The sequence below is a fragment of the Triplophysa dalaica genome, chromosome 24 (assembly GCF_015846415.1).
Source record: "Triplophysa dalaica isolate WHDGS20190420 chromosome 24, ASM1584641v1, whole genome shotgun sequence".
NCBI classification, from domain to species: domain Eukaryota; kingdom Metazoa; phylum Chordata; class Actinopteri; order Cypriniformes; family Nemacheilidae; genus Triplophysa; species Triplophysa dalaica.
Genome location: NC_079565.1, coordinates 211,202 through 223,324, shown reverse-complemented (window position 1 = coordinate 223,324; position 12,123 = coordinate 211,202). Strand labels below are relative to the sequence as shown.

Here is a 12,123-nt window from a genome sequence, read left to right as displayed (position 1 = left end):
GTCCTGGAGAGCTTGTGTCCTGCAGAGTTTAGCTTTAACCCTAAACAAACACACCTGCACAGCTAATCAAGGACTCACAAAGCAGACTAGAAACTTCCAAACAGGTGTGTTCAGCCAAGTTGGAGCTAAACTCTCAAAACATGACAACGGTCATTTTTAATACCCGAATGTCATATCACACCACCAAAGTGGGCTGTATTGTTTTACACATTGAAAATGTCAAAATTATTAAACATCACACAACATTGAATTATGAACTCTGTATTATTAAAAAGCACTTTGTTTTCCTGATCACTATTGTGGCCCCTCTTGACTTTATCAGCTGAGCAGTATTTAACCAGAGAAAGACACCTGAAACGACACCAGTTTATGTGTACTGGTTATACTACATTGAGAGATTAAATTCATGCGTGTAGAGGTCAAAAGAGTGAACGGTTGATATGAAGAGAGACGAGTCATGTATAATTTCCAGGTGATTTTTTTAATTGTACTACTGACAAACGAATGTCAGCGATTAAAACCAAACTGCATTCATTCATGTCACAAACGTTTGTATATAGACTACATAGACATGATGGTCCCCTATGAAGGGGACAAGCTGCCCCTCACTTTTTTGACATCAGTCAGAGGGGGCCGGGCGGGACGAGAGGGGCTCAGAACAGAATTAAATATAGAAAACATGTTAGGCTGTGTCGAAAAGAATAAAGGAGGTGGACGAGCGTCGGATCTCTCGGGCCGTTTATTCAGTGAGGCCGAGCTTCTTCTTGAGGGACTCTGGCATCTCGGGGGGAGGAGGGCGGGGCAGACGGAAGTAGACCTTCACAGAGTCGTAGATGAACCACTGCAGGGCCGTCAAGGTACCGATCATGATGATACGGGCGACCAGACCCTTCCAAACGCCTGAAAAACATATCAAGAGCATGCGGTCATGACCTGATTTACCACCGTAAAAAATCACTAGGTAAACTATATATCAATAGTGTGTCCGCTCTCCAGCTGTTCTGCCCCGGTGTGGTCCTGTGAAGGGTCAGGGCAGAGAGAGGCCGGGCGAGCAGGTGGACTGATCTCACACGTCAATGACTCAAGCACCTCTGACTGTACAGCCGTGAAGCTGCCGGGAGTCTCAAACTCCCCAGAGGTGGATCTAAGGAACGTGTTGAGCGACTATATCCGTATAAAACACGATCAACAGTCACTCTGGAGAACACGGTTACCAGCAGCACAGTGACAGTAAAAAGTTGGAGAAGTCTCACCCTTAGGTCCCAGTTTCTTGAGGACTTGCGTGGCTGTGCTTCCCTTCTCTTTGTTCAACACGGACACGACAGAATCAGCAGGGTGAGACACGATGGCACAGAACACACCAGCTACACACACAAAACACACTCATTAGATATCTGAGCTGTACATAGGAGATGCAGAATGTAAAGAGTTTTGGGCCTCATGACAAAAGCAGAGTAAATGAGAAAACAGTTTTGTGAACAATTCATGACAACTTCTCTGGTTTGACGAACGAGGCTTGTTAACATTAATGGCATTTAAATAATAAAAACAAGCACAAGAGCCTTACCAATGTACCCGGCGACAAAGGTGACCACCAGCTGTTCAGATTTGGAGCATTCGTTGCGGGGTTTGGGCACCACGTGTTTGTAAAGCAGCTCAACGGTTCGCTCGAAGCAGGCGAACTTCATCATGGTGTAGGGGATCTGCCTCATCCACAGAGGAACTACACCTTTGTAGAATCTAGAAGAACATTCACAAAGCCATATTATTAGAATCTTCAACAGTATTGTGTGTCAGCGAGTACACAGTTATAAAGATTAAAGAAAGCCCCAATAGTCCTATTGGAAATAAAGTGGTTTGTCCGCTCTCCAGCTGTTCTGCCCCGGTGTGGTCCTGTAAAGGGTCAGGGCAGAGAGAGGCCGGACGAGCAGGTGGACTGATCTCACACGTCAATGACTCAAGCACCTCTGACTGTACAGCCGTAAAGCTGCCGGGAGTCTCAAACTCCCCAGAGGTGGATCTAAGGAACGTGTTGATCTCTCGAGCGATTAGCAGAGTGACTGGTGTATACTCACGCCCAGAGTCCCTCCTCGCCGTACATCTTAGGGGCACATTCTCTCAAAGTGTTGGCGTAGCCGGGCTGGGTCTGGATTCTCACTTTACACGCCTCCATAGGGGCCAGAGCGATATCGGCAAAGAACTCAGCACTCGCAGAGGCAGCCAGATACAGCGATGTTCTCCACATGTATGAGTTCTCCTGTTGACGCAACAATTAAAACTTATTGAAGTGCCGCAAAGCACTGCTCGTTGCTCTCCATCAAGAAGTTTAAGCCCAGTTCGGTATACTAGAAACATTTACTGTACATAGATAGCGACAGGCCTGACTCTAGATCAGTGAGGATATTACACCAAATGAATTTCCACAGGATTTGTATACATTTTCTGTGGTTTGAAAAAACTAGATGAGTATTTACATGACCACACAGAGTTGGTAAAGTCAAGCGATGAATCGCATCCAGAATAAAAGTTTGTTTACATCATACATCTGTGTTCTGTGTATATAATTGTTGTATTTATAAACAACATTCATATATTCAAGAAAATGAATAAATGTTTATATATTATTTTAAATATAAATAATTACATCTAAATATTTCCTAAATATTAATTTATAAATACAAAACAGACTGTACACAGTTAAATATGTAAACAAAGCACATATTTTTGATGTGATTAGTCATTAGACTATTGTAAAGATGTGAATTATTATACTATTTTGCAAATATGAGAGCAAAAGGTATTAAGACATGATGGATGTTTGCTCACCTCTCCTAGCAGATCTCCGTACATGATCTTGAACACCTCATAGAAGCCAAACTTGCAGAGACCCTGCATGGAGTAACCAATGAAGGTGGGAGCCCAGCCCTTGGCCAATCCCCGCATGCCGTCCTCTCTGATGGTGACCGAGAACCCATTGAAGATGCTCTTGTATTTGGCTGGGTCAACCTAAACGCAGCACTGGATTATTGTCATGTCAATGGTCTGCATCACATGCACCCAGAACTGATCACTCAACGCTTATGAAGGAACACTGTTAATGGTTCCACTTCAAAAATGTTTCCACTTTGCATGCCGAATTATCAAAATGAAAAAGCAACCGGATCGTCAACACAACATGAATTAATTCAGCTGGATAACATCGGTGGCTCAGGATTTAAAGGAACAGTTCCCCCAAAAATTGAAAAAGCCATTCACTCATTCCCATGATTTAATAAAACTATTATTCTTCTTTAATTCATGAAACAAGATCAAAAGCAGATTGTCAGTTGTTATGCTCTGTAACACAAAAGTAATTTGGACTGCCACATTGCTTATAGGAATCCATCTGCATACAGAAAAACTGTTTCACAGAAGAAAAACCAACAAGGTGTCAGAATGTCATAACAACGAGTAAATGTCAGCCAGATGTTTGGGGAGAACTATTCCTAGGAGGCGCTAGAAACAGATTCATGATGCTGCAACTCCACGATCAGTTAAAAGCAAAATGTTGTTAAACCATTGGTAGACACGTCAAGCCTCCTATCACATTAGTGACCTTCACCACAGATGTCATCTTTGATATGTGGGAATGATGATGGGCAGGTGAGCACAAACCTGAAGGCGACACTTCACCAGGTCGAGTGGTACGACAGCCGTGTGAGTAAGACCGCAACTCAAGATGCCCCCAAACCCGCAGAGGGCGTAGTATTTCATCGAGCCGAACTCACAGCTATTGCCTGATTCTGTGACACGAGGGGAACACAGGAACACACATGCTCATGCATCACAACACAACATTAAACATGCTGATGAGAGGGTGCTCCGGGTCAGTTCACACACACACTCGAGTGACTCCAGCAGACACGCACACACCTGCATTCGGCACTTGACCAGGTCGAGGGGGACCACAGCCGTGTGTGTGGTGCCACAGCTGAGAATTCCTCCAAAACCACAGAGTAGTAAGTATTTCTGTGAGCCAAACTCACAGCTGTCTCCCTCTGAGGACAAACACGTAATCACCCACACAAACATCTCAGAGACTGGTACAGGAAGCACACTGAATCCTGATTCATTTAAATTTATTTGTTTATGATGTTTATGCAATATACAAAATCTGTAAAGAAACTGCATCATTTCTACAAGACAGCTGAGTAAAAGCTAAAATCATTTGAAAGGATATCAAAGTTGTCATATTTGTATATTTGCATATACAGAAATAATACTTTCAAAATAAATGTAACCGACTAAAAAGAATAAGTAACAGTTTGATTTGGGATTGACAAACTTGTTAATAAACACCAGTTCAACACATTATACTACAAAACTAGGATTACAATCATTTAGCTTTACATTTATCCTTCAGAAAACCACAATGATCTACAGAGACAAACACTTAACAGGCTGTCAACAGTGTTGTGTTTGATCAATATAAACTTCCTCAGAAGAAAGGATTAATGCACCTGTAAGCAAAGAGACTAATAATCCTTATCACATGAATCTAACATGGATAAATAAATATGAAAAATGCATTTAAAGGTATGATTCTATGCTGGGCAGGTGCAGGACACATGATATTGGACCAGGAGACGTTCTTGAGACTGACAGCCAATCAGCGTGCAGCTTATTAATGCCTCAACGACTTCCTAAGGCAGCTAGCCAATGAGATCGCTCCTTATTAAGAAGTCCAGTACACATGGGTCATGCGACAGTAAGACGCTTTAATAAAGAACATCGGGTCCCCTGACCTCCTGATTGACATTTAATACACTTCATTTATATAATCGCTGACTTTTGATTCAATCTAAACTGTGTATCATTCAGGTTTTCCTCAGAAGCGCTTTAAACGCGCCGCGCATCGGTGTCCTTCACTGCCCTCCATGACAGAAACGAGGCCCCACAACCTCTCACAAGCGCCGTTTAACGACCAATTTAATTCATCTGCACTACATACTTCAGTACTAAAGAGGGATTCAGGAAGTTTTCAACTAATCTTACCGAACCTCTCATCTAAACTACCGGTAAAGCCTGTGCTAATGCTAACTGCTCACCACTGGCACTCCGTCTAACCTTTAATCTTATCTCTGAATAAAGTTGATCATTTCACTCTGAACCGCGAGACATCCATTAGAGCAGAACAATAATAAATAATCGCATAGGTCAGAGGTCATTCTTATGATGCTGGAAGAATCGATAGAGGTGATAAGGCGTAATGAAGTGTGAAAGGCGATTCGGGTCTTACCGGAGACGGCGGCGGCAGCGAGCTTGCGCTTCTGTACGGGAGTGTCTGACGGGGGCTCATCGGCTCTCTGCAGTGTGAACATCGGGGCGCTGAAGGGGTTCGCCCGGGAGAGCTGCGTCAGTGTGGTCGGGTACATGTCTGATGCTGGGACTAAATGAGCAAATAACACAAAAACACATGTTGAAGATACCGCATTTCAACACAAATGTGTCCTAAAGGCGCTATGAGGTGTTTCATATGATGTTCGGATCTGTCGCTACAATCTCATCGTGAGGTTATCCGGAGAGGTCAGCGGCCCCGCGCCTCTGTGAAACCTTGCTGAAGAAAACCCTTACAACCCATTTGAGACCCTAAAAGCCGTTTGTTGTGGACCACGTAATCAACCCCACACACTACAGCCGAAACATCAACGAAACTATGACAGAACGAGAGCTAAAGTCTTACTTTAGACGAGTTGTCGCAAAATGGCGCCTCCGTCCTCTCCTCGACCGGCCGCGTACAGAGAGTGAGCAATGTGCGCGAGCGCAGTAAACCCGACCGGATAAAGGAAGCGACTGCGTCACGGCATGCCCCGCCCACTACACGTCTCTTTTACTGTAACTAAGATCCTCTCGTTAAATAGGATAAATTTTGTTGCTTTATAATTATAACATATTATGCAGAGAACGCAGAAAAGCGCCTATAAAAGACCAATAAAACTAAAAAGAGAATAAAAAAATCAAACACACGAAGCCTTATCAGACATCCTATTTGTCAAAATCAACAATATTATCATTATTATCAAAAAAAATATTTAACCGATTATGATGAAAGAAAAAAACGTTTATGTAATAATCTGTTTATGTGACATCATGGTTTTACTTTAACCCAAAGTAAAACGCGCAACAAACTATACCGCCTTAGTTTTGTTTCAATGTAAAAATAGAAGGATTATTAACCATGTTAAGTTACCCATTCTATTTTCTTCTTAAGTACAAACCTCTGCCATTTAATAAACATTGTTTTCTAATATTTATACGCAAAGCCTTCGCCAAAGTAGAACACACAGACAGGGCGAAACCAACGAGGGGCGGAGCTTCACTCAGTCACAGATAAAAGCTTAACATTAGTTTATTGTGGGTTTATTTATGTGCTTGTACAGGGGATAATGATATCAGAAATGCTAAATGCTTAATGTAGAACTACAAAAGTGAGATTTATATGATAAAGTTTAGTAGTTGTTAAGTAGTTGTTACATGAATGTATCTAAAGGTCAAACGTGTCTTAAAACAGAAGGAAACAGTCTTGCGTGACCATTCCAGGAATGAACTGTGACATTAAACTAACCTTGTTGTGGACAAACTACACACAAATAAAGAGGTCACCTCCAGAATTAAAACTTTTTTATTTACACCAGTACTGCATTGAATCAACCATAAATAATTCATTGCAAATGACCAATTTTTCCCCAGTTAGCTGCCTAAACGGTGCAAATATGACTTACACCTCAGTCTACTGCCTGAGACACAGCAGACCAAAACCAAACCTTGTGAAAGTTAACCACTTTGTTTAAAAAATGCTTTTCATTTACAGAAGACGTTAGAAAAATATTGCCGTTAAAAAGTAAAATATAAAAGCAAACCTGAAAACCAAGATATCTGTCACAAATGTATTCCTGACTGAAATTGAGCACAGTTCATTCTGGTGAATATGTTCAGAAGACAAACGTTGTCAACTCGATCAATCACAGTAAAGAAAGGAACACCAGTGATTAGGTTCAGTCAATGACAGAAGAGGGTCAGTGAATTGAATTCTCATTCTGGGTTTTAAAAATCTCCATCATTATCACATTTTAAAAATATTACAAACTCATGAACCAAGACTCTCATCAGAGCTGAAGAATTATTGACTACGTGAGACTTGACAAACAGCACAGAAATAAACATTATGTGAGCTGTTCTGTAGTTCGAACATTTTGATGCTACAAATGATCTACACAAACTTTTCTAGATTCTACGCCCAAATTCTGCCCAAAACTCATCATCTGGTCTCTTCATTTCAGCGGTTCTAAATCAACTTTGCCACAATTATTTAAAAAACGTTTCTGCAAATACTCAGCTTCAGGTTTTTTCATCCGGTCCTGATGTGTGTGAAAGCAAACTCTTGTTGGCCATGTTTTGGCACTTAAGGTTTTTAACTCGTTTTGAGATTCTGAACCGAGCTGGCGAATTTGACAAATGGTCCACTATCATAAACGAACACTACATTACACACTACATCATCTTTAACGCTACAAAACAGTAAAATCGCAAAGCAATATGATGCACGAAAGTTTAAAAGACTATCTGTAAAACAAGTCTATTCAGACGTCACGGCTAGGTTGAACTGCAAACCCCCCCCCTCACTGTTGGACCCCTGCCGATGAGACACTGAGATACAGCTAGAAAATCAGTCTGCCAGTGATGCATGCTGAAGCGCAAGGCGACAGGTGCGGCAGCTCATTTTCCAACACGACTATCCCACCTCATGTAATTAACAAGAGGCGTAATCACGTTGTCCTGGACGAAGACCTGACAGGCGTCAATCTGATCGGCGGTGACGTTCTGGGAGGCGTAGTACAGACACGCAGCCAGTGTGAGCACCAGCAGGACCTTTAACCAGAAAGAGAACCAGCGTCTCGGTGGTGGGGCGGGCATGGTGCTGCGCACTTCAGCGAGGGAGGATTTGGTGGCGGTGTAAACCTCCTGCTGCAGGACGGGCTCTTCTGACCAGAGGTTCAGAGGCTTCACTGGACGTCCGGCCGCACCGTGGATCGGCTTTCGACACGTGGCCCTGTTCAAATGCAATTTATTACTATTGTTCTCAGAAACATCAGGTTTTGTGCACTGTGAGGAACGGAATCAGCGCTAAAGTTTAACAGTTGTTTATGATAAAACATCATCCAGTATCTAGATTAGGGAAAACACAAACACATGTTAAACTCACATCATTCCAGTGGGTGTGCGGTGTTCATTCGGGAACATTTCCTTTAAAGCGTCTCCTCCATCCACGGATGTTTTCTGAAGACCAGTTGCGGTCGTCTCCTCCACCTGCACCTGAACACATGACATCAATCAGTCCTTAGCCGCTGTAAATCTGTACCGGTGTTTGATTTGATTCATGTCATCTGTTTGTCTTTACTTTGGCACGCTGTCTGCTGCCGGTTCTGGTGGTGACCGGGGGCTTCCCTCTGCTTCGGACCGGCTTAGACGCTACAGGAACCGGCTCTGGAACGAAATCTACTCCAACACGAGATGATCAATGAACTTTCTTTAGATTACTGTATTAACACGGCTGTAAAAAAGTTCATTACCGTCTTCTTTGTCACTGTACTGATCTTCAGAGGAAAGTGTGTTTCCATTCTGATTTCCATCTGCCTTGATGGTGACGGCCTCTGGGATGGCAGTCTCGGGCTCGGGCAGTGTGGTCTCCACCAGAGGCTGATCCAGAAACTGCTGAAGCTTCTTCTCGTACAGCTTACGAGTGGATGCTGTCACACGGGACAATTGGTAAATTTAAACCAAGAAAGAAAGACAACCCCTTAAAATTCCCAGAACTCGGGAACACTTACCGACGATGGGACCGGTGAGGACGCCATATTTCTGAAGCTGAATATTCAACTCTTCATCGGTCAGAGATGAAGCGTCCTTCTCGTCCTCGCGAGCTCTGTCCGTCTTTCTTGTGGCTTTCTGCAGATAGAGGAGAGGCGAAAGTTGATTTTATGAACTGAACAAACACACATTGATGATTGCGGATTATAACATCAGCATCAGAAAGAGTTTTCTTTAGGCTTTTGCAAATTTAACTACACACATGCATGTGTAAAAAAATGTTCTGTCATCATTTACGCCCTCCGGTCGTGTCAAACATGTGTTAGTTTCTTTCCCCATAGAACACAAAAGAAGATATTTTGAAGAATGTTGACAACTGAACAGCGGTGACTTCTATTGTATGGACACAAAACCAACGCAAGTGAATGGCTGCAATCGCAGTTCCCTCAACAACATTTTTCTAAATATCTTCTTTTTTTCACGCAGGTTTGACATGACCGTAGGGCGAGTTAAGGATGAGAGAATTTTCAATTTTGGGTGAACTTTAACATTAATATCACACAGTATATATGAAAGTACACTACTACAGTTTTATTTCATGTGGGTATTTACGGCAACTATAAATAAATGGCAAAAACATCTCAAGCAGATCACGTGTGTTGTTGTGTATGTGATGATGACCTTCCCGGTGACCCGGCTGCTGTCCTCATCATCACTTGAGAAAGTGTCTGCAGGCGGTGACGCGCGTGTCTTGTTGAGCACGGTCAGGTTCTTCAGGTAAAGCTGAACATAAACATCTTTCTTGCTGTCCGCGCTGGGCAGAGGAACATTATTCGCTATTAACTCGCTCTTCAGTTTCTCTTTCGTGAGCAGCGCCGGATCTTCGTGAAATTGCGCCATGCTCGAGCTTAAACCGCCTGCGATACGAAACAAGAACTTTCACTGACAAACACGAATGCGCTTAATTCTTGATCACCCGCGGAGGGTTTCGGGGCTGAATCGAGGTGCTTTCCAAGCTTGTAAAATTGCACAAATCGCGCCGCGCTGTTGACAGACACGCATCAAACCGGCTCGCGCCTTCCGTTTGAACGTCCTCGCGCGACTGCACGACAAACGCAGCTCTCCGTTACGCGCGAATGTGAACTTTTTAGAATATCACACATCGAGGCTCACGGTCGAATAAAAAATCGCGTCGCACAGACACAGATTCAAGCGGTTCGCAAATGCGGATAAAAAATATACAAATAGCTCAACGGCTCGATGCGCGCGCCTCGGAGTCGGAACTGGCACGATGAGAAGAAGCTCGACGACCATTGGTCGAGCGTATTCAGTAAGACGTTCTCCTATTGGCCAATGTTGTGGAGACGCAGACGCTCGCCCAAAACAAAGAGCCCGTAACCTGCTGCCCGTGGGGATCACACTCCATTAAAACACAACACATCTTGCTTTAAAATCCTGCAAAGAATAAGCTTGTCATAGAGCTCTTATGAAATAGTAAAACAGAAAAGCCATAGTTAGGGTTGTGTGGCTTTTATTTGTAATAAAAGAAGGAATGTGACGCATTTGTGTTATAAAGGCATTTGCCAAATGTACAAATTTGGACTTCTGCCTTTGAATACTTGAGTCAATCTGTTGGCTAAAACTTTGAGCAGACAGACAGAAATGTCCAAAATAAGACAAGTCGAAAAGAGAAAGTGGAGTCCTAAAGATGGCAGCACAAACCAACCTCTGCAGCTTCACATCTACAGAACTGCTCGTGTGTTATCACTCAATCTGTGACACACATCACATAAAGTCATATTTTAGATTAGACGTCAACGTATACCATATACATCAAATATTTGCCTTCGTAATTTCAATTAAGAGTTACATCACAAATCTTCCTTCCTCATTGTTGCCCACTTTTCCTGTTTATTGGATAAAAAGCAAGTACCCTTCTCTGTTTCAACATGTTATGAAGGTAAAATGGCTTTCAGACACGTTCTCGCATGAATGCATTGTGACACCTCACCAAGACTGTTCAGAGTTTTGATGCAAACATCTCTTGTTCCACTCCTGTCAGATACACGCATGTGTGCATGAAGGTGTTTCTGACCGCTGGATTCCAGCTCGCTGTGGTTAGGGCACCCCGGGTCTCCGCTGCTTGAGCCGGTGATTTTGCCCCGCACTTGTTCCCCTCGATCTGACTTGTGTTTCTGGGATATAGCTGAATGATGGCTGCTGTGCCCAAAACCACAGGGATTTTAAGGCTTCATCTTTAGGTAAAGCCTTCCAAGAGAGCCCTGCCAGTGAAAGAGGGAAACTGTGAAACACCCCTTCTGTCTTTATTGTATTTCATTTACACAGAAAACAGTCCTCGTGCCAAACGCCACATGAAAGTGTCGTTAAAAGCATAACAGAGGCGCTCTGAGGCAAGGGATCTGAGAGGAGTGAAGCAATTATCAACGTCGGCTTTTATAAAAGTGCTTTTCAAAGAGGAATGCAGTGTAAACTGTAGCGGGGTGATGACATGTTCAAACATATAAACTGTCCAAGCACGTGCCATTTCCAAATCCAACAGTCTGCACTTGATATTTACTGTACAAGAGTCCTTATATGCATTGTGAATGTTAAAGAAACAGCATCTGCAAGAGTTTGGCCGAGCCACTTTTGATCAGTTGTGTTCCTCCAGATAAACGTTGCTGTTTTCTAGATAAACCAAAAATGACTATTCTTTAATCATTTACTCGCCCTCGTGTCATTTCTGACTTTCTTTCTTTTGCAAAACACAAAAGAAAAATATAACACTGAACCTGAACCTGGCTTTCCTGTAGCTCAGTGGTAAGAGCATTGTGTTAACAACGCAAGGTTGTGGGTTCGATCCCATGGGATTGCAAATACTTATGTAAAATGTATAGGATACAAAAAAATGTAAGTCGCTTTGCCAAATGCCTGAATGTAAATGTAACCCCATTGACTTCCATTGTGCGAACACAAACCCTTTCTCAAAATATCTTCTTTTGTGGTTCACTGAAGAAAGTGTCACATACAGGTTTACAAACGCATGAGACGGGGGAACCAATGATGACAGACATTTAGAAACCGTCGCTCTGAGTGTTTCACAGCATCCCATCACACCAACACTCAATATTTTTCCAATTCTGTTTCTTATGTGACAGAAATGACATGTCACACTAGAATAAAACATAAATATACATTAAATTGTTTCCAGGTATCCTTAAAACAAAATGTGTAGATTTTTCTGCGTCTGTCTGGCAGGTGACAAAGATGGGACTG

At 42.8% G+C, this 12,123-nt stretch overlaps 2 protein-coding genes and 2 non-coding genes across 5 annotated transcripts; all 4 read right to left on the bottom strand.

Moving 5' to 3' along the window:
- Window positions 1–462: 462 nt before the first annotated feature.
- On the bottom strand, window positions 463–5,847 carry slc25a3b (solute carrier family 25 member 3b). 2 transcript variants are annotated; one of them, XM_056740480.1, is made up of 8 exons: window positions 5,723–5,847; window positions 5,279–5,428; window positions 3,913–4,037; window positions 2,827–3,006; window positions 2,076–2,257; window positions 1,568–1,740; window positions 1,254–1,364; window positions 463–900 (listed from the first exon to the last, which is right to left on the bottom strand). In XM_056740480.1, exons 2-8 carry the CDS (start codon window positions 5,412–5,414, stop codon window positions 740–742), a joined length of 1,068 nt encoding a protein of 355 aa, XP_056596458.1. In that variant the 5' UTR covers window positions 5,415–5,428; window positions 5,723–5,847; the 3' UTR covers window positions 463–739. The 2 variants fall into 2 exon arrangements, with proteins under 2 accessions (XP_056596458.1, XP_056596457.1); XM_056740479.1 differs by lacking the exon at window positions 3,913–4,037 and adding an exon at window positions 3,655–3,782.
- On the bottom strand, window positions 981–1,158 carry LOC130415107 (small nucleolar RNA SNORA53). Its single transcript, XR_008905876.1, has one exon. It is a non-coding gene; the product is annotated as a small nucleolar RNA SNORA53 (small nucleolar RNA).
- On the bottom strand, window positions 1,857–2,034 carry LOC130415106 (small nucleolar RNA SNORA53). The gene has a single exon (XR_008905875.1). It is a non-coding gene; the product is annotated as a small nucleolar RNA SNORA53 (small nucleolar RNA).
- A 798-nt stretch (window positions 5,848–6,645) lies between the features above and the next one.
- tmpob (thymopoietin b) lies at window positions 6,646–10,159 on the bottom strand. Its single transcript, XM_056740726.1, has 6 exons — window positions 9,529–10,159; window positions 8,868–8,985; window positions 8,610–8,786; window positions 8,438–8,535; window positions 8,243–8,352; window positions 6,646–8,089 (listed from the first exon to the last, which is right to left on the bottom strand). The coding sequence occupies exons 1-6, from the start codon at window positions 9,745–9,747 to the stop codon at window positions 7,756–7,758; spliced, it is 1,056 nt and encodes a 351-aa protein (XP_056596704.1). The 5' UTR covers window positions 9,748–10,159; the 3' UTR covers window positions 6,646–7,755.
- Between the last annotated feature and the right edge of the window lie 1,964 nt (window positions 10,160–12,123).